This window comes from Cyclopterus lumpus, chromosome 1 (genome assembly GCF_009769545.1).
Source record: "Cyclopterus lumpus isolate fCycLum1 chromosome 1, fCycLum1.pri, whole genome shotgun sequence".
Classification (NCBI taxonomy): Eukaryota; Metazoa; Chordata; class Actinopteri; order Perciformes; family Cyclopteridae; genus Cyclopterus; species Cyclopterus lumpus.
Genome location: NC_046966.1, coordinates 16,733,216 through 16,755,454, shown reverse-complemented (window position 1 = coordinate 16,755,454; position 22,239 = coordinate 16,733,216). Strand labels below are relative to the sequence as shown.

Genomic DNA, 22,239 nt, shown 5'->3' with positions numbered 1-22,239 from the left:
GATTAGTCAGTTGTGATCTTTAATGTATTTCAACCTCATCTTGCATTTGTACCTGTACCTTCTCTGTAAATTTATCATTTTATATCTTTCTCAATGACTCAAAGTATGTGTAAAAATGTTGATATGTAACCTAGAAGCAGTTTAAGGCCAAAGCTTGGATTTCTTTTTTCTGACCCAATTTATGGTACATCTAAATAGAACAATGACAACTGGCTATGGGTTATATACACAGCTTTATTATGCTTTTAGTGTGAATAAGTGGTCGAGGAAAATTATCTTTAATGGTTCGGATCTGATAACTGGTGTATTTCACAGGACACACATTCAGGCATGTGGCTGCCAATGTCAAGAAGACATTTTAAATGTTTTGTATTCCAACAATCATCTATACTATTGATTATTTTTATTTTTTTTAGATCAACAAACTGTTCACAAAACACTCCCCTACATAAGGACATCATTTTACACATTACAATTAAATGACATAATTTCCTCTACAATGTTTTATTTGCAAGTGTTTTTCTTATTGTGGCTGTCAGTAGTGTGATGAGCAGGCGACAGTGTAATTGATATCATCACATGCAAATACACTGGAGTACACGTTCGTGGTAAATGATATGTATTAAAAGATTGTCTAGATGCTTCTTTAAAAATACTTAAATGTAAATAAGGTGGTGGAGGTGTATAAATTATTCATGCATAATTACACTGCCAATGCAGAATAAAAAAATTAAAAAAACGTTTCTTAATGTGATGAACATTCAGAAACAGTTTTCCACATATTTTGGCATTAATCTCACTCCAATAAATGAAGACCCGTCTTTAAAGACTTATTTGATCATATGGGACAATGTGATGGTTTTCTAAAGCTCAAGACAAGAAAACAAATATAATAGCTGGCTAAGATGTTTCTAATGAATTTTTTTTTTTTTAACTTACTCAATCGAAAATCTTATTTAGCTGTTTTCCTGAAGGACCTTATATATATTTATAAAACTACTTTTTAATTTGGCTAAAAAATAGGCTGTATGTTTTATAATACTCTTGTCTAGTGTAATATACCCCGGCTCTTTTGTCATTGTTCTATTCGTATACTATCCCCTCTATACTGCGTGTATAGTGTTTAATAAAAAGTACACGTCAGTGAAAACGAGTGATTTTGTTTTTCCTAGAGAGGCCAAGGCTTGACCCGCCCTACTCGGCCTCTGATTCGCTTACCCTCTGTACCCTGACCAATTTCACGGCTCATGCCAAATCATAACCAACCCAACACAGAGAATGTGAAGGCAACAAGTATTAGCCAATCAGAGGCAAAGAAGGGCGGGTCATGACATCGTCGTTGTAGGAAAATAAATTGGCAACCAGGAAGTGGCTAGTAAGCTAGCAACGTATAATGAGCAGCTGAGACTCTAGTACTTTGACAGGTTAGTATCAATTTACTCAATGAACATTAAGGTAAAACTGTCGACTTGCGCCGTGTTTTCTATTTGCGTACAAATTAAAGCCACTTTATATTGCGACAACCAGTCGGTTTCGCTAAAATCGAACGTTAGTAGGACCAACGAGTAGCGTGCAACCTGCAGGCAACGCATTGTCGGGGCGTAGTAGCGATTTACCAATTGGACGTGTTCTGGTTAAAACAGGTGTCCGTGATTAGTTACTCCTTAACGTTCATTAAATAGGAGACACTTTACATAGAATTGGAGTTTAAACACGGTCAGCGCTGCAATAGCACCTATCCTGTCGTCACACAACCTTGCACGGTTAACTTCACAGTTAGCTTAACCGCTTTATTTCAGCCTGAGATGATGTACAGCAGGCTCATACTTACAACAGGAATGCTAAGCATGTTGTAGGTTGTTATTATAATAACGTGCAGATTATGTATTGTACAAGTACTCAAGGAAGTCAAGTCATTTTTATTTATATATTATTATTTATTTATAAAGGGCAAAAGCACAAACCAGTTGGTTGCTTGATAAGTGCATAAGAAACCAGTGCTTCATACAGACCTTCAGATCCCTTTCAGTTGTCATTGACATGGACAAAATGAGAATATTAAATCAAAATATCTTCCTCCCTCTTGTCTCCAGCTTCAGAAGGGCAGGATGGGCAGGCAGAGGAAGAGGGTGGTGACGGGTGAAGCTGTTCCCCTTCTGCGGAAAGACGACAAGCCCCCTGCATTTCACCGAAAAGAGAAGAAAAAGAAAGTTGATATTGGCAAAGTCTTCATCAACATCTCCATTGGCCTTTGCATATTCAGCCTAATCTGGTTCTTTTACGCCCTCCACATGCGATCAAGCCTGGCCAAACGGGTGGTGACCCTGCACCCGTCACCTCCTGTCCTGGATGCCAATAGCAGCAGTGCCAAGGTCTCCACCGAGAGGTTCTGGGGCTCATACAGGCCTCAGGTCTACTTTGGCATGAAAACCAGGAGTCCCAGGTCGATTGTGACAGGTAGGCTGACACGTTAATAATAATAATAATAATAATAATAATACAATTTATTTGTATAGTGCTTTAAAAGGTACTCAAGGCACTTTACATGGTAAAGACAAACAATAGAAGCAACAACAAAACAAGAAAGATGACAATAGTGAGAAACAAAATAAAAACTAGCATCACAGGTTTAAATAAATGAGTTTTAAGTGCTGTTTTGAAAGTGGCGAGTGATGGAGAATGTCTGAGGTGCTGGTGGAGAGAGTTCCAGAGGGAGGGGGCAGCAATGGAGAAGGCCCTGTCCCCCAATGTCCGATGCTTGGACAGAGTAGGGGGGGTAAAGATGTTGGCGTCTGCAGAACTGAGGTTGCGGGTGGGGGCGTGTCGGTGCAGGAGGTCAGAAAGGTACATTCAGAGCCAAGCTGAAGCTGCGCCGGTTATGTTTAATTTAGTGAACCAGGAGAATCCCATTGGTAATAATAATCTTTTTTTCCAAGAACTACCAGAAAGAAACATTTACAGACATAAAAAATAAAAAGGAACTAAAAATCAAGCAGAGGGAACTCGCATATCAAAAGAGAAATTTTAACCAGGTACATTTAAATCCATTGTCTGAATGAGTCTGCTCCTAATTTGTGGTAGAAGAGTTAAAGGGAAAATCCAAACCAAAGTAGCTTTTTTCTTAAATATGTAAAGATCAGAGGTGTCCATATTTCAAGGACGTTAAGGAGCATTGTTCACTCAGATTAATATGAAAATAGATTTTAATCTCTTAAACCCTAGAGATGCTGCTGTGCAATACACAGAGCTTTATTTAAAAGATACTAAATATATCTGGTACATTTCTGGGTAATGTACATAAAAAGAAGCCATAAAAAAAAAACATGGTGTCTTGGGAGATGTTAAGAGTATCACTATTTAATCAAAGTGTGTGTGTGTTTTCCATTTTCCATTTCCCATTTAATATTAAATTGTTTGCTCTCTCAAAGCATTTGCTTCACAGCACTAATCACACCTGCAATGTTTAATTGCACTATATTGGTTGGAAACAAGGCCAGGCACTTGACAAATTCAAGTCAATTTTGGCCTATGACTGTCAGCCAATTTGGACGACCAATATATTTCTTATTAGTTGACATCATAAAGTAGACTACATTTTCTAATATTGAGTACCAACACTTAAACAAAGCGCTGCTGTTCTCAAAACCCAGTTGGACTTACCTTTTTAGGTGAAACTGTTGAATAGTTATTGTTTTGCATCCCTTGTGGTGTTCAATACAAGCAAAATGTTACTTCTATTGTTATGTCTACCCAGGTATGATGTGGATGCGTCAGTTTGCCGACATGGATGTAAACCTGAGGCACATTTGTGAGCAAGGGGATCGTTTGCAAGGCTATGGCTGGATGATGCATGATGGGATCACCTTTGGCGTCCAAGAAATCCGCGACAACGATTTCACACTAACGACAGAGTTTGTCAAGAGGATGGGAGGAGGTCACGGAGGAGACTGGACATGGAGGGTCACTGCCAAACAGCATGTGAGTACTGGCTGTTTATTCAGCCTTATGAACAGATGTTCCCAAACGTGACCCAAATATTAATTTGTCTCAAATCTACCAAGGAATCTCAGTTTTTTCTTATGGCTTTTGTAAGTTGTAATACTTTTAGGCTTTTTACCTTTACCCACCAGAGCTCGGCCCCTCAAGCGCCAGTCATCTCCCTGATGTTTTACGCAGCAGCAGACAGCCAGGGCTCACTGGAGGCTCACGTCGAGGATAGAACCCGCCTTGCATCCATCACTGGTTTCTCAGAGGAGCTTGGAAACTTTAAGATCACGTTACGAAAGCCAGTTACCGGGGAACTGTTCAGTGCCAAATATGCTAGGTAAGTGCATAAACAGAGGAGTGAATGGTAAAAGTTTCAAAAAGAGAGTAATCGTGGACAACGCATTCTATAGAATGATTGCTCAATTTGATTCAAATAAAAAATATGCATCACAAGAAATTGCCAATTGGGTTTTGGTTGTTTTCTGTTTTGCAATGCTGATTCCAATAGTTCAATTATCAATCAATGAGTTTAGGAAAAGTCATAATAAATAGATTAATCTCCATAGAACAGTGGACATTATAGCTGCTTATGAGGAAACGATGCATACAAGTCACCACATGTTATATTCAAAAATAGCACTATTTGAATGACCCTGAAATCTGCAAGTCTGTTGTACCTCTCCTGAGTCCCAGTATCAGTCCTTTGATGATATTTGGTAGTAATGTCATGTTGGTAACCCTACATAACTACATTGGTAAAAGATATAACCACTAGATGGCAGCAAAAGCAGGATTTTCAGCTTTGTTTCATCAATTTGTTAATCCAGAAACAAACTGGAGGAATTGGGTTTTCTCAATTCTTAAAGTTTTTTGCTCATTATAGCATACATATATATATATATATATATATATATATATATATATATTAAATATACCGTCTGAAACGCCAAAGACCTTTCAATAACGACTCTAGCTTTTTGTGAAATAGCACAACTGTCGTTTAATTAGTGAAGTTGTTTGTCCACCTTTTAGAAACAACTGTTTCAGCATTGTTTGTACTGAGTGGATCAGGACTCTCTGTTAGCAACACCCATAGGAAGCACCAATATTTCAAACTTTCATGAGGGCCAGAGAAGACCAGCAGAGCAAAATAGAAAGGTACAGTATGCACTGATAGAAATAATAATAAGAATTGCTTGACTTATTTATTGTAGAAAGATCGTTGTTGAAGTATAAGTGGGGCTTCACCTGGTCACTTAACCTCACCAGTGCAATATGCAACTCTCAGGTTATGACACAGTGTGCTTAGGCTTCAGTAATATAGGTAGTGCAGATAAGATCACCAGTTTGTCATTGACTGACGATAGACAACTTTTAAGATTATGTGATTGCTTTGATTTCATATAATTTTAAAACACGATAACAACACAATACGTAAACTCAATATTAATAGTTTCTTATCTTTCCAGCTACAACTATCTTCAGACGGTCTCTCCTGGCTTGGAGAAGCTGACTGACATTGTGAAGCAAAGTCTGAACCGTAGGTTTATCTACAGCCCTCCTTCTGGTGAGAAAAGGCACTACATAGCTGTAGACACCTACAAGCCTCCCCACCATCAAAACCAACAGAAACCTGCTGACACACGGAAAGAGAGTGACTTTGTGGTTTACCAGGTGACCGTCCAGATGCCATTCCAGATCGAAGTTCTGTTTGAGTCCGGAAGCTTCCACAGCCGTCCCAACCAACTTGTCGGCTCAATCATGACTCAGGAGCTGGAGAGGAGGAAAGCTGAGTTTGATTCAAAGTTCGAGAAGACTTTTGGCCTTGAAAGCAAAGGTTTTAGCCAGGCACATATTAAGTTTGGCAAGGCAGCGTTTAGCAATATGTTGGGTGGAATGGGCTACTTCTATGGGCAGTCTGTGGTGCAGTCAGTCTACAATGAATACCCGCTCTTGTACCCTGAAGGCGCTTTATTCACTGCCGTACCATCACGCTCTTTCTTTCCGAGAGGATTCCTTTGGGATGAGGGCTTTCACCAGCTGCTGCTGAGCAAGTGGGATCCCCAAGTGACAAGGGAGGCTATTGCCCACTGGATAGACCTGATGAATATGGAGGGCTGGATCCCACGCGAGCAGATCCTCGGAGACGAGGCTCGCAGTAAAGTCCCAGCTGAGTTTGTAGTTCAGCGTAACGAGAATGCCAACCCACCTACACTTTTCTTGGCTCTTCAGGAACTTATCGAACAGCTCACGTCAAATCCAGAGAAGCCGGCATCTCGACCGACCTTGCCTTTCCTTCGACGGCTTTTCCCCAGACTGAAAACTTGGTTTGAATGGTACAACACCACACAGACGGGGCCTTTACCAAACTCTTACCGCTGGCGTGGACGTGACAAAGACACAAATCTTTTCCTCAATCCCAAAACCTTGACTTCTGGGCTGGATGACTACCCTCGGGCCTCGCATCCATCAGCAGATGAGCGCCATGTAGATTTACACTGCTGGATGGCCTTGTCCTCAGGCATCATGGCAAGTATAGCTCGGCTTCTAGGCGAGCCCCATCAGGACTATGAAGTCACCCACCAGGTGCTCTGTGACAACAACCTACTGAATGAGCTCCACTGGTCAGAACAACTTCGTGCGTTTAGTGACTTTGGTAACCACACCCAGGCTGTGTCCCTGCAGCAGGAGAAGGTGTACGTGCCTCCCGGTCAACCTCGTCATCAGTTCCCTGTGGCCCGCCTTGTGCGCTCAGTCCGACGGGCCCCCAAGCTGCAGTACGTTAATGCTTTGGGTTACGTTAGCTTGTTTCCTTTTTTACTGCATATTCTTACACCGGATTCACCCAAACTAGAACATATCTTTCGTGACATGAGAGACTCCAGTAAGCTGTGGACTCCTTATGGACTGCGTTCAATTTCTAAAGCCGATCCTATGTACATGAAGCGAAACACAGAACACGATGCCCCCTACTGGAGGGGACCAATATGGATTAACATCAACTACTTGGCAGTCAGGGCCCTGCACCATTACAGCAATACAGAAGGGCCACACCAAGACATGGCAGCTGCTCTTTATGAGGAACTCAGGACTAACATCATCAATAATGTTTATAGACAGTATGTTGACACAGGGTATATCTGGGAACAGTACAATGACGGCACTGGTAGGGGTCAAGGAAGCCACCCCTTCACCGGCTGGTCAGCCCTGACCGTATTAATGATGGCTGAACAGTACTGATGAACTGTAGGCTTCATGTCATGTTTTCTATATAGATATTGGCCTTCATTTATGTAGGTGTGATTGAAACATCATGATCAGGTGTAAATATAATAGATCTCGTCTGGTTGACAAACTGAAATTATAAGATCCCGCTGGTAAAATAGGCATTTATTATCACATTTCCACACTTGATCATTAATTAAAATAACAGGTTTCACACATATATTAAGTTTAAGTGCAGCTAACCTGTTTTTACTTCATATGAAGCCAAGCAGTTATATACTGAAGATGTATTTAGGAAACGCTTAAAAGGAAAATGTGCCACCTTTTTTATGTGGTCATCCAATCAGTGCTGATGGTTAAAGTAGTCCACTTAAATACATTCCCCAGTGTGTGCCCCAGTTTTCGCTAGTCTGAATTAACAAAATACACTTACAAACGTCAATGAAGAAAACTAAATTATTACACCTAAACCAAATGATACAGCCTTACTAAAGTTTCTCTTTTACTCTGAACTAAGCCACGCTTAATTGCCTTGTTAACTCCTCGTAAAACACACTTTATTTATACTATATAGAAACAATAAAACTCACCAAACACGTCTTGGTTGATCTTTCCACTGTCCAACAATCGACAACTAGGATTTAGCCAAAATGCATCTTTAATTCACCGAGTTAGATGTGGCAATATGTCTACTCTTACAGCTGGTTTCCCCCCACTGTATCTCTCTGCCTTCCCGGCTGTCTGTGGGCAGCTGCCCGATGTAGCAGCTCATTGGCGGCGCTCACTCCGTCTACCTTCTGAAGAAGGTCTCCAGCACACGTCTGTCTGAATGAGGCGGGAAACTGTCCTGCATAGTAACGCACTCACGGCTCGCTCCCTCTGGGTTGTCGTCGGCGACAGCATCCAACAAAAACGGCAAGGTTGAAAATTGGCGAATTTTCCTTTTAATGAGGTCATATCCTATATGCAACTCCATTGCTTCACATGGCGACTTTTAATATGGAAAATCTAGACAGCTCTTTGCTATGCAGGAAACAGCAGGTCCACCTCTCTGAGGGAAGGGTTCATGCTTCCACACTATACTCTGTGTGATGCTGTATATGAACAACGCTTATTAGGTTTCTCTCACGTCTGGGGAAATGAATGAGGGCCATTATTCTCCATTGTGCCATCTCTTTTTTAATCTTACGTTCTCTGTTGTCTTAATGATTGGTCATTTTGATATGTAATTGTTTCATCACAGTCTTTAAAAAAAAAAGAAGTTTGATACGGTGTTGTTTAACATTTCTCAAATGACTGCTTCTAAAAGCAGCCATGTTTTGTACACGCAGCCTGTGGTTTGACACGGCAGGGAAAACAACATTGACTGTGACATTGGTTTGTTTTGTTAAAAACAATAAACAGTTAAAATAATTTCCTTTTGCCATACTGTACTTTTTTTTGGTCATGTTGGCGTAAGCAAATAATGTATTTAATCTAAGCCTATAACTACAATATTTGCTTCAAATGCAATAGAACAAAAATGTACCCTTCTACTTGTCACAGCTTAGTGGATCAATTATTCCTCACCTGTTTAGTAAGGATGTCGGCCCTCCTGTCAGTCATAGCAGAAAGTTGCTTCAACATGCTGTGACCTTAAGTACAGCAGCCCGGTCCTCTTTCTTTTGTCAGATGGCACATTCGAAGGCCTCCAGCTGACGTCAATCTGCTTTTTTACTTGGTTTCCATGGAGCGCAGTTTCTGTGAGTGCTAGGTGCTTAATTAGCTCAAATCAAAAGCCACAGAGTATATAGATGGCAAATTCTTTTCACTCATTGACTTGTGCTGGTATAGATTCACACACCAGGGCATACAGTGGCAATGTTCTTATTAATACTTTGACACCAAGTATAAAACGTAGAGACTGGGAGCACTGATCCGGCTTCTCTGTCTGTGTACATGGCCACTGGGTTCCAACCTCTCGGCTTTTATGAATCCTCTGAATGTGCAGTTGTATAGTCGATGTCTTAAAATGGTGCATTACGGTTTCATGGATAAAAATAGTACCTCCTATCAGTTAACTGAACAGCAGATAGGCTGTGAAGCCGACGAGTGGTAGCTTCACAACATTTATTAGAAGCTACAGTATTTCTATTTAGGATTCACGATAGCTACCATAAATTAACAGCAACACAAATATACATCATACCTGCTCGCATCTTGGAAAAGGTTTAAAATCCATAATTTTAGCCTGTTCCAACATTGTGAAACGTTCACCTGGCTAAATGGTTGTGAGTTTAAATGTTGAAAACTAGTGTATGGTGTATCAATGTGCAACGATTGCTTTCGGGCTCAGTCGTGGGAGACACAAGCTCATCATTTGACCCTTTGACCTGTTAACGCAAAGCACGGTATCAAGGGATTTGGACACAGATGAACCATATCCTCTGCCTTTCGCTGTTTCTCTCAGAGGAAATGGTTTCCACATCCCTTCGATGCAACTACAGTAAAAAATGCATTCATTTCTTTGAAGAGTGCGGACAATCTGTGTGACTAAAGCACTCACTGCGCAATCCATCCCCCTCACCCAAGACCCTTTTTTCACAGTGAGATGGAATAATAGCCAAACTGCATCCGAGCTAACTAATGTGACTGCATAATAAACAGATGAGTCAGGGAGGACTCATTTACATATCATCCCAACCTTATCAGAGCTTCGATATTGTGAATATTTTGTTATAACCTACGACCAATGAATTTGCTAGAGAATGCAGTGTCCAAATAGCCGCTGCTCTGTGTTCGATATTTTTTTTAATGATAACTCCTTATACATCTGCAGAGTAATTATAAAGTTGTCTCTCAGTTGCTGGAAATAGCCCCTGTGTAGCACTGACTGCTGTATTGAATGTAATTACTGGGAACTTGTGCTAGAGGGAGCTAATTAATAAGGCATTTATGAGTGGAAAAGAGGCTTTTTGAATACAGCTTAGCTATCATTTAACTTACAATGGAGAGCTACTTGGAATTAAAGCAGTGTAAGTGGATAATTATGCTAATGGCTCAATTTGGATTTAAGATATGGTGGCAGGCTGTATTTGTAGATGATCACTGCTGCTACATTAGAGTGGCTCACACAGGTTTTCTGTGCGTATGTGGGCTTATATGTTCATAGCATCTCACTGGAGATGTCAGATGTTTTGTCCTGAGGCCATAGTGTGTGTGTGTTCTCCTTTGACACAACTTTGTTGCCTCCCATACAAATAAACAAGGCCTTTGAACAAACTGGCTATGAACGGCTGTTCTTTGTGACGTATACATTTATCCATTTTCTATCTTTGTGTATCCCTCAAGCCTCATCGCTATGGATTTCTTAATGTGTCAATTTTCATTTGCTGTTTGCATGTTCATATTGTTCGTGGACATCACTGCCCTCCCAGGACTGTGTCACAGTGTTTATTCAAAACAGAAAGCCGTCCTTCCTCTTTTTAATTCCTTTGCCATCAGCATCATCATCAACACTGGCCTAATTGCTGTTTATACCTAGTTTCTTTCTATAAAATAATCTCTAGGATCCAGCATCTCTGGTTCTCTGTACCCTGTCTTTGCCCCCCAGAAGCTTGCTGTTGAGCACCAAACTTGCCTCAGCCAACATAGGTCTATGTATGTTATGTAAGGCCCACTATAAATAGGTTCACCCGGGATCTTTTGTCTTTACCTGATTCGCTCTTAGCCCAACAGTTTTTATTTCTGGAGAGAGCTGTGGAAGCTCGTGCAATATAGAGCTGGCCGTTTCCATAGTTACTTTTGTTAGCTGCAAGCTCTTAACATTCTTCATCTGTTTCCTCACATGTCTGCTGTTAGCTATTTGTTTGAATCTGTTTGCACTGCATGTCCCCTTAATGAGTGTATTTGCATTGATAAAGCAGTGATAGAAGCAATGTTTTCTGATTATTAACACTCATATCTTTTCAGACATGTTGTGGTGTCAACAGATAGGGGGAAGGAGCAGCTAATAGAATAGATAGGTGTGGGTGCAGATGAGTCAGAGACTCGAATATGTAGATATTAACTTTAGTTGGTCAAAAGTACATATAATTAGTCCGATGTTGAGTGATAACGATTTTGTGCCGTGGACGTTATTGAGCTTCACTCTAGGGGATTGTGTTGCATCTGCACATAACCTAGATATTTGCATTTTGACGCGTTATCTACTGTTATAAAATTCTATAAATTATCTGGGAGTGAAGGCATTTTTTGTTTGTTTGAATCAAACAGTTGAAAATATGAAAATTCACTGCTCTATTTTACAGATTTCTCTTTAAAATTGTCCAAGCAGTTAGGTAACTGCAGGTACAGTAGCTGGATCAGGCCCAAGAATTTGACTGTCAGAGTGCTGCAAGCATGGATGCAGCAGAGAAGAGGGCAAGGTGGGAGCCATGCGAGTGCAATGTGTGTGGAGGAGTCTGGGGGCATGGTTAAAGAAACACTGGGGCATTCCGCAATCACGATTGGAGAACTGAATACGATGCTCAGCCATCCCTGTTGTAGAACCAAAGAGTACAGGCGGCTGGGGACCAAAGTGGGCGAGTGCGAAAGTATTTTTGGATCACACGGGAAACCTGCCACACCAACAGCAGCAACAGCAGCATCGGGGCCTGGTACCGGGCTTCCCTAACCCACTCCCACTCTCAGAGGAAGAGCAGGAGAGAGATGTTCCTTCAAAAGAAGAACCACGCTTCCACTGCTTCTATTTTTCTTATTTGTGCTATTTATCTTTCAATTGCCCATCGTTTGAATTATGATGGAGTACAGTATATATAACTATGCACAGCCCAACATGACAGAGAGAGAGAGAGGGAGAGAAAATAACGAACTTGGCAGCTGAGGCGAGTATCTTGTATTTATAGAAAGTCGTGTTTCCGGCAGAGGTTTCTGTGGTGTTAGCACTCCCAATCCATTTTTGCGGTGTCTTACAGGCCCTATTGTATCCAGGTTTAGATTGAAGATGTTCCCTCATCTAGCGCCTTGGGGGGAGATTTGACTGTGAGACATGTCAGAATGTGATTTGGGGGAGGCAGATGGATTTCTCCAGTTCTTCTGGCTTTCCAAGGATTGCTAAAAAAAAAGCTGCTTTGCATCCACAAACTTTGGCATTAGTCGAAAGTACAACACAGCCCTTGAGGCTGTCAAATGCATGTCCTGTATGTTCTATATGCATTTAATTACTATATTCATGCAGGCCTATCTTATTAATTTGTTTGTCTTGGAGAACCATCAGAGTATCTATGTGGCCTCTCCAGATCATCGTTGGTTTTAAATGCTTTTTCATTTCAAACAGCAAATGGCAGCCTCTGCATCTCAGTGGATGTCCTGGTATGGATAAAGTTCTTTTATTATTTACTCTCAAACAGTGTGGGTTGCATAGTTGGTTGACAAAACATTGAGACTTTGAGAACCTACTGTAGATCAAGTGAGATATATTTAATTTAGAATTAAGAATTATAAGTACTACAAGTACTTTGTTATATGTTTTTTACAATGACAATAAACATCCTTACCCTACTAAACTATTGGTTTTTTTTATGCTGTCGAGTAGTTATGTGGATGCAACACCAAAATCAGCTCACACTTCAATTCTTAGGTCTTGTGACAAAAGCTAGTCTGGGTTTAAACAGTGGACCTGTATTCTACACTCAATTTTGTATTCCCATTGCAAATCCATAGATGAACAGAAACTGGCTACTGATTTTCAATAGTGGGTCAAAGTTCTGTTTTGGTTTAAACCAGAATTACAATAAGCTTTCCATTCTCATGGACAGAACCCAAATTAGATGTCATATGATCCATTGATGTGCTTTTATTTTCTGTGAATAGCTCGACTTCTGCACAGTTTTGCCAAGTCAACAACATGCCACAGCTCATATTCTGTCCTTAGATGTGTATCAGCTTTATGTGAAGCAGAATGTAGAATCATCTTGTTAAAGGTAATGCTTTTTTCCTATGTTTGTGGTTATGTTTCAGAAAACCTCAATACAGTTTAGTACAATACAGCTCACAGATGAGTTTATTGTTGACAGCATAGCAGTCCTCTCTCCTCAATTATTAAAACACCAATGAACATGGAAGAATAATATTAAAAGTTAAAATAAGAAAATATAGAACAGACTCTCTCGTCCACTCTGTCCTGTATCTTGCAGGCGGTGATCTCAGAGGGCAGTCAGTCCTCACTGCCTCTTCAACTCTATCAGCAAGTAAAACTCCCACACCCTGTCCAAGAGTGAACCTGAAAATAACACAGCCATGGGGTTACATATGCAGTATAAAGAAAATGATTTACCTCTCCCTGGGGAACAAAATAAGTCACTGCTGTTATGAGTAAGTACTATTGGGTATTGGGCACACAATAAAAATCAGCTGCAGTAAATCTGAAATGTGTTCAGAGTAGGTCTTCAATTGTCAGGACATTGATATGTTTAACGAAGTAGAGAATAAACTGTACTTTGAAAAACACAAAATTATTATATGTAGAGGGGGGGCTGTGATCTTGTTGTACAGAAGCATGTTTAGCCATGCTACTTGAGTGGCTCCAGGGATGGCAATGTCAGTCTGGCGTCCCATCACTTTGGTCAAGCCTGACACTTTTCAACTACTATTGGATAGATTGCCATGACATGTTATTCCTGATGCCCAGAAGATGAAGCATAATGAATTGGTGTTCCTCTGACTTTTACTGTAGCGCCACCAGCAGGTCAAAGTTTACAGTTATCCTGTGAAATATGTAAACATCAGAAATATCTCGACAAGCACAAACTTGTATCCAGATATTCGTGGATCCCAGATGACGGAGCCTCTGACTTTTCTTCTAACGCCACCATGACGTTGACATTTGTGGTTTTGAGTGAAATGTCTCAACAACTGTTGGATAAATTGCCCAGATTTCTTTTGCTACTCACATTCAAGCCCCCCTCGGGACAAACTGTAATCACTTCGGTGTTCCTCTGACCTCTGTATCAGATCAAATGTTCCATCTGTCAAAATCCTTTTTTTTTTCTTTTTTCTTTACTGCCAAACTAATTCCCGCCATTCCCAGCTGCACTTTTTGTGAGTGTTGATCTGCAAATGTTGGCATGCTAACACATTAAACTAAGATGGTGAACGTTGTTTGAACATTATACCAGCTTAACAACAGCATGTTAGCATTGCCACTGTGAACATTTCAGCATTTCAGCGTTTAGCTCAAAGTAAGTAACGATTAGCATGGCTGTAAATGTTTGGTCTTGTCGAATTTGCATACAAAGATACATTGATTAAAATGCATATATTCACGGGAGTGCCAAATGTGCATGAGTAATTTATAGATAAATATATAGATTTAATTTGAATACCTTTGTTTTGGATAGACAAATTGATACATGTTGAGCCTATTTAGGTCAGGACTACATTAAAGCATTCCACTTGTGCTTTGCTGAAATGATCCATTCAATAGAAGTGCCAACATATCCTTTTATTAAAGAAATGTTTCATCTTCTATCCTTTCAATCCAGACTTTGAACTCCTTTTGAAGTCAATATCCTTCTTAAAACATGGATGCAACTTTGTATCGCTCCATATTCATTCCCAAGAAACAGGAGCATTTTGTCTCACATTGCTCAGATGCTATGGAAAAAAACCAAGGCTTCCATTTAACTTTCACAGGTATGGAGATACCCCTGCGCTATAATGTCAGTAAGTGCTAACATTACATAAATCCATTACTTAGTCCCTGTGCTGTGGCATTTTCTGGAGTGGAGAGGTTAGCCACACTGCAGTTATCATAACAGCATCCCGTGATCTGAACTTGTGTGATCAGATTGGTTTTAATAGACTCTGGATTACTTGGAGGCACTTCCTCAAAGCTAAACATCTCTGGGCCTAGAATTAGAGTGCACATCTGAGGTGAAAACGATTTGTTCAGGAGAATGTCACTGCTGCAATGAAAGAGCGTATATGCTATTATCATACATACCTTAAAAAGATGACAGGGCAGCGACTCAGAGATGCTTTGATACATGTTCCACTGCTCATATGGAAGGAGATTACATTAAGTCTAATATAAACAGGCTATGTATTATGTCTATTAGTGTACTTGCCTTTGTGTTGCAGTAGTCACAATATATTGTATTCAAGATAGCCCTGCACAAGCTGTCCTATCCTCAATTAATATTGTCCATAACAAGTCTTGTCAACAACAAATTGCCCTAAAATACTATTCAAACGGCCTAAGCTCTGAGCTCAAAGGACTCCTTTCAGTACAGTAAAACAAAAAGAAGTGATTATTGATCAAATGCTGTCTGTCGTGGTGTGAAGGGAGTGATTATCTATAGCTTTGGTCTATTTATCAATACAATATTGCTTGTTTACAGCCATACTGCACTCTTGAATATGTCTGCAACAATATACAATAAAGTATTCTGATAATTTACTCAAATCAAAGTACAAATACCATTACAAGTCCTGCATTCCAAATGTTACTTGAGGTAAAACTACTCCTTACTACTTAAACTAATATTATGTGTGCAAAATGGCTCCAGACAATGTTATGTTATTAGATCATGATATTTCATAGACTAACATCTAAACAGTACTTTATGTTTGTAGTCATTTGTACAACCTTGCTGGGGTTTTAACCCATATAAATGTGGCTGATTATACAGGCTGATCATATGTTCTGTGTGTACAATCTCAATCTAGAAAAGTAATTATTAACTAAAGCTGTCAATTAAGTTTATGCAGTGGAGTACATTGTACAATGTAACCCTGTAAATGTAGTGGAATTTAAGTATAACGTAGCACCAAAAAAAAAGAATACTCAAGTCAAATATTAGGAGTGAGTTTTTAGCAATGGAATAAAACATATAGGTGTAGCACAAAAAAAGACTAACATGAATGGGATGACTGTGTATAGTGCCTTTGCATATTGTTAAAATAGTATTGAGCTAATGCAAACCCGTTGTGTTCGTAGTGACTTAGAATTTCCCAGAGTCTGATTGCATTGATTTTATTCAAATTAAAGGCTATTCATATGAATGCAGAACCACAGGAACCATTGAGAGTATAGTGAAAGTAAAGTGTTTGTGTACTGCTGGTTCATGTGTGATTACACGGCTGAATGCGGCCGCAGGTCGCTATCCATGGTCCTGAACCTCTAACGGGCGGAAGAGAAGAGGTCTGCTGCAGACCACAACGTCATATGAAAGAGTATCGACTTTTTGTAATAGAAAGTGTGACCACGGAGTGCACCCGGCAACGGATGAGAAACTGAAAAAAATGCTTTGGGGGTTGAAATGTCATGTGAACAGTTGGGTTCAACCACTGAACACCTCAGGGGTGTTATTGACTCCCTTCAATGCTTTTAAAGGCCAAGGGTTCGTTTGGACTGAGCTTTGCAGTTATTCGCCCTGATGGTGTAAGCGACCACAATTTCCAGCGAACACAAGAGAAGGGGTGAATTTGTAAAAGTAAATCTAAGCGGTTGACTGCCAGGAAGAGTTGTTCAGTTTAACTGGAAACATGTAGGCCATGCAGTCACGCCCTGATGGCAGCCAGAGAGGGAAGTGTCAGGGGAGAGATTAGTAACTGCAGGTTGGTCTTGTATTTGTCATCAGAACAAAGTAATTAGTGTTTACTTCAAAGACAACAGACTCGTGATTTAGCAGAATCGTTTAAACAATCGTCCTTTAGTATTGCTTATGTACTCTTTTGTCTTACTTTATTATATTTCGTTAATTTACAATAGCTCCACAAAGCTATCACAAGTCCTTGAATCACACAGATCAACAACGTCAGCTGTCAGGTCTACAAAGAGCAGGTGTCAGGCAAATAATAAACTTATTCTGCTACAGTTCTTTCGTTATGTCTTATGTGTTGCTTTATGTTGATTTTGAACTTGAACTGCACATCGGCTGCTGGTATTATCACTAAACACAGACATTTAAGGAACAACAACAGTATTATAGCTGATGATTTCACACTGAACGTGCAAATATATGCCTATTCATATTTATAGATTATTGATATTCCTGCACGTTAATATCTGGTAAATGCTATTTTCTCGTTTTATCATGTTTTACATGTGTTCTATTATTACTCCTTTTATGAAATGCACTGTAATTTTCTGTAACAACTAGGCCTCAATAGCTCTCTTAAATATGTGATAGAATGACTATAGCGCTTTATAATTCTTAATATAACGTTTTATAAAATTGTCATAGTTTAAGATTATAGCCTAGTTAAACATATTGTGGAACAAACTCGTTGCAAATTTTGTGAATTGGGTTTCCAAAAAATTGTATTTGACCTATGTATTGCTATATCCTGAGTATTATCCTTACATCTTATAGTACGATGATAACAGTTAGTCCACCTTAGACCTCAACAATATTTCGTTTCTGATTTCGTTATTCGTATTCCTACACTGATTCTGCCTGATCTGTCACATTACTCGTAAACCTTCCCGTTACGCCCCTTGAACTGGTGTCTGCTTGCCTCCTTACCTCCAACCACTGGAATGTCCCTCCTGTGATTGATCCAGTAAGTCAAGCAGCGCTGTTGTCCACTTTTCTACCATGTCTTACATCTCATGCCATGAGAGGACGGTCAAAACCAAAGCGGTGGATGGTGGTGGCCGTTTGATATATTTCACCTCCGCAGTGATATTCTGAGGGGTGAACGGTGATACCAAGAGAAACGAGACCGTCTTTAGTTCAATATAATTTTTTATTCCAAATGAGAAATCGTTTCTGTGGGAATAAATATCATTACAACGTTTTACCAGCCAACACTGATCGCCACTTGTTGCAACGTCAGACTCCATCTCTCCAGTACGGGAGGAGGGAGGGTTAGAGGAGGGGGGACTCCGTCACATCCTCTTTCCATGTATGGGCATGAAGTTTACACGCAGCGGGGAATCCTCTCACTGGAGCTGATGAATGGGGAGGAGGGCCGAGGGAGCTGCCAAAGTGTATATAAGGAGAGAGAGGGGAAGTCGCTCATGTGAAATCCACAGCAAGCAAAAACCCACCGAGGAGCAGAGACGAAAAAGGAATACGTTTAATTGCTTTGTACACCTTTTGACACAGACTGCTTTGGATCATTTGTTGAAAACCATCAAAAGGGGGGTTGAAAGAAAACACCCGTCTGCATAATTTGTTTTACATTTTCGCCTTTTACCTTCTTTTTTTCCCCTGGGAGAGACGGACTTCTAAGCGCATCAGTATGTTGAACAATATGGATTTGAATGCGAAAGATTCTTTTTACCCTCAGTTTGAGAATTGCAACAGTTCTTCCCTGGGAATGGAACACAGCGCGCGGAAAGATAACCAGGAGGTGTATGTCGATGCAGAGCGGGGGGTACCTGCCCAGTTTGGCCACGGTGAGTTCGCATCTTTGCACAGTCGATGAAATGTGCATGCATGAACATTGTAATATGTTGAATACCACAGGAGATTGAGATCTCGTTTCGTGCAGTCGTGTATAAGGCATCCTATCAAGGCATTCCTGTGCCAAAATACGCATGAATGTTTACGTAACGCTGATTTGTCATCTTCGTTAAATTTGCACTGATTCTCAAATATAAAACACGCGATGACAAAGTTTTCTCTCTCTTGCTGATTCAACAGAAGGAACCCCTGCAACCCTCAAAACCGAAGCCTCCAACTCGGAATTTGCGTTTAACCCATGCGAGTGCCCAAAAGACACCTACACTCCCTCCTCGCTCGCCTACTCTGGCAGTTTCTATGTTGAGGCATCTCAGGGAGCGCCGTGCAGCACCGAAACACTTCTCAATATGATCACTGAGATTGTGGGTATATCCACATTGCCACTTTCAGAAGTGCAACACAGCGGCAACAGTCGGGGAACTTATCCTTCGCCTGCGCGGATGGACAGCAGCAACGGCAATTTTGGAGACCCCGGCGTTAAGAGGCAATCCTACACCTGCTCCGGACCTACTCCCCCCCTATACTCCCCAGACCAGACGTGCCCGAGGTATGCTGATGACCAGGCCGGCAGCCAGGCTCTAGACCCGTCCACTTCCCAACTGAGCTTCGGCTCCTCCCGAGCTCCAAACCAGAAGAAGGATGAACCAAAGTCCGAGGCCGCTTCTTTCCCTGTCGTGGTCAAGAATGAGTTTGAAAGCAGTTGCTACGAGTGGGGAACATTCAGTAAGTCTGGCTGTTTGGAGACGAGTTTCCAGACAGAAACCTTCCCGATGTCAAGTGATTTCCCCCCTGACCAGCAGATGGATGTTAAGGAACTTTTAGACACATTTCCCCCAATATGTCCCAACCCAGAGATGGAGTTTAAAGTGGAGGGAGGTATCAAACAGGAACCGTGTTTCTCTGACACCTGTTCTCAGAGCTACTCAAGCCCCCTGTACAATAATTACCTGCCACCACCTCCGATGGGCCTCTCCTCTAACCTGAAACCCTTCCCCGAACCTCTGCAGCCATCTAATCAGTGTGATTCCTTATACACATCACCAGCTTTACCGAGCACCATAGACTCCATCCTATATTCTTCATTGTTGCCAGATTCTTTCGCCCAAAGTTACACCCCCCGTGCGACGAAGCCCCCCAGGGCCAGAAAGAGCCCCGCCGCCTCTCACGGCCCAGCCAAAGAGAAACCCTTCACCTGCCCCATGGAGAGCTGCGACCGGCGCTTCTCTCGTTCGGATGAGCTCAACCGGCACATCCGCATCCACACGGGCCACAAACCTTTCCAGTGCCGCATCTGTTTGCGCAGTTTCAGCCGTAGCGATCACCTTACCACCCACACCAGGACTCACACCGGGGAGAAGCCGTTTTCCTGCGACGTCTGCGGCAAACGGTTCGCCCGCAGCGACGAGAGGAAACGGCACGGACGCGTACACCAGAAACAGAAGGAGAAAATGGAAATAAAGCCACAGGTGGCCACCGCCGCATGGACTTTCACTCTTCCCGAGGGCATTTGAAGACAAGGTTATGTCTCAATATTAGGATCTTTCCGTCTTGGAAGATAAGCCAGCTAACTACGAGTTGATGTTTGAGTTCGTTCGACTGGCAAGCCAATGCCTGGCACAAGAGGTTTTGCAAATATTGCAGTTTTTTGAGGAACAGAAGGGGAGAGAGGTCTGCTTCGGCCTTATTGCCTGTTGCTGATGCTGCTGACTTTATGCAAAGATACTTATGTTGTAAAGTCGGTAAACAGATCAACAGAGACTTGTTGCTGTTACTGCCAGTAGAGGCAAACCTCTCTGCTGCGGCATTGCATGACTGCTGTTCAGCACCTCTTCATCTGGACAGCTCCAACCTCCATCGCCTCAGAGCCTATGGATTGCACTTACAGATTATTAATATCTCCATTTAAGATTCTTATTTTCTGCTTTTAGCATTCTTAGAGCAATGGTTTGGACTATGTTTCTTAAAACGCATGTTTATGTCAGTGTTTTCTTTTCCTTTAAGCGGAATATCAACCACTGTCATGGTACTCCTTCACTGAGGGTTATTGACATGAATGTAGGCGAACATACTTATGGCTTTGACCATAATGCTGTCCATTTTTGATCAAATTTAGTGTTTGTTTAACTTCTTATCATTTGACTGTCAGTGTTTTTGTCATTGGTCTTTGTATTGTATTACACTTGTTTGGATTATGACAATTGTGAAAGATATATCATAAATGGGAAATAAATATATTTGTATTACTGTACTTCTTTGTATTTTTATAGCTAACTGTATATTTTACATTATTACATTTGAGCTTCATTTATCAAGGTGAAATGTATTTTAAATCATTAATAATGTATTGGTTTTCGAGGGCTATTGTTTAGTAACACAATATTTTAAATGTTACAATTTGATATCAGAAACATTTTCGCTCTTCATCACATTGTTGGTATGATAAGAGTTATTTAATTGAACTGCTGATCTGGATTTAAAAGGGATCAGTATGTACACTAGTTGTGGTAGGGCTTTTCAACAAAAATGATTTTTCAATATGTACAGAAGTATGTTTAATCAAGCTAGAAATAACTAGCAAATCATATAAACATTGCTTTTGAGTAATCAGGTAGCACACATTGCTGCAAGTTTCTGTGGACTTTACCTTGGACTTTCCCATGAAAGGGTTTTAAATCATGGTATATTTAACTGGAGATACTGTATGCTGAAATGTTCACTTTAGCAAAACAAAAAAAGAAAAAAAAAAAGAACAATGTTGAGAGTTTGGTGAAATTGTCACCAACAGGGTACTGCAAAAAAGGTTATTTAACTCACCTTAAGTTATATTAACTGTTCAAATAAAGATTTTGTACATACACAGTTTCTACAATATTTCAAATTAATATTGATGTTGTTATTTTTATGAAAAGTTTATGAACAAAATAAACATTTTCTGGAAGCAGCAAGTTTCTTGTGCATGGTTTAGAATGATCAAACGACTATTTCCTTTTTCTCCCTTTGTCCAATCTGTTTCATAGAGCATTGGGACCCCCATCTAAGCTTTCAGATGAGTGTATTTACTCCCAACATATACATTGTAACAGTCCACCTGTGGCACCACACTGTAGGCTTAACATTAGACATCACAACTCTGCCCTGGGAATAACAAGGCTTTTGACTCAAACACATTAAAGTGAATACTCTATTACTCAGTGCTGTGATTCTGAATCCCCTCGACTACAAAGATCCCCTTTCTCATGTTCTAAATGTAGAGATGAACACCATGGGATCTGTGGTAATCTCTACAGGAAACTTGTTAAACAGGACATTTTCTTGCCATGTCAATGAGATGATCTGATGCTCTCAGTTCATTCATTCCTTTGTTCATTCACTCATCCATTTTTGCAATAAAAGGATATTCATTTCCACTCAATTGCTGATCGCGATTATGGTCTATTATCATGTCTCTCTCTCGCTCTCTCTCTCTCTCTCTCTCTCTCTCTTTCTCTCTCTCTCTCTCTCTCTCTCTCACAGAGAATGGTGCTACTAAAGTCTCCTCTTGTCAAAAATGCAGTTAATGGTCTCTCTGCCT

At 40.7% G+C, this 22,239-nt stretch overlaps 2 protein-coding genes across 2 annotated transcripts; both read left to right on the top strand.

Annotated features, from left to right (window-relative positions):
* Positions 1-1,302: 1,302 nt before the first annotated feature.
* Positions 1,303-8,625, top strand: mogs (mannosyl-oligosaccharide glucosidase). Its single transcript, XM_034539664.1, has 5 exons — positions 1,303-1,424; positions 2,094-2,457; positions 3,755-3,978; positions 4,131-4,324; positions 5,457-8,625. Exons 2-5 carry the CDS (start codon positions 2,109-2,111, stop codon positions 7,225-7,227), a joined length of 2,538 nt encoding a protein of 845 aa, XP_034395555.1. The 5' UTR covers positions 1,303-1,424; positions 2,094-2,108; the 3' UTR covers positions 7,228-8,625.
* A 9,897-nt stretch (positions 8,626-18,522) lies between these two features.
* LOC117730731 (early growth response protein 3) lies at positions 18,523-20,179 on the top strand. The gene is made up of 2 exons (XM_034532716.1): positions 18,523-18,601; positions 18,849-20,179. The coding sequence occupies exons 1-2, from the start codon at positions 18,523-18,525 to the stop codon at positions 20,177-20,179; spliced, it is 1,410 nt and encodes a 469-aa protein (XP_034388607.1).
* The last annotated feature ends 2,060 nt before the right edge of the window (positions 20,180-22,239 follow it).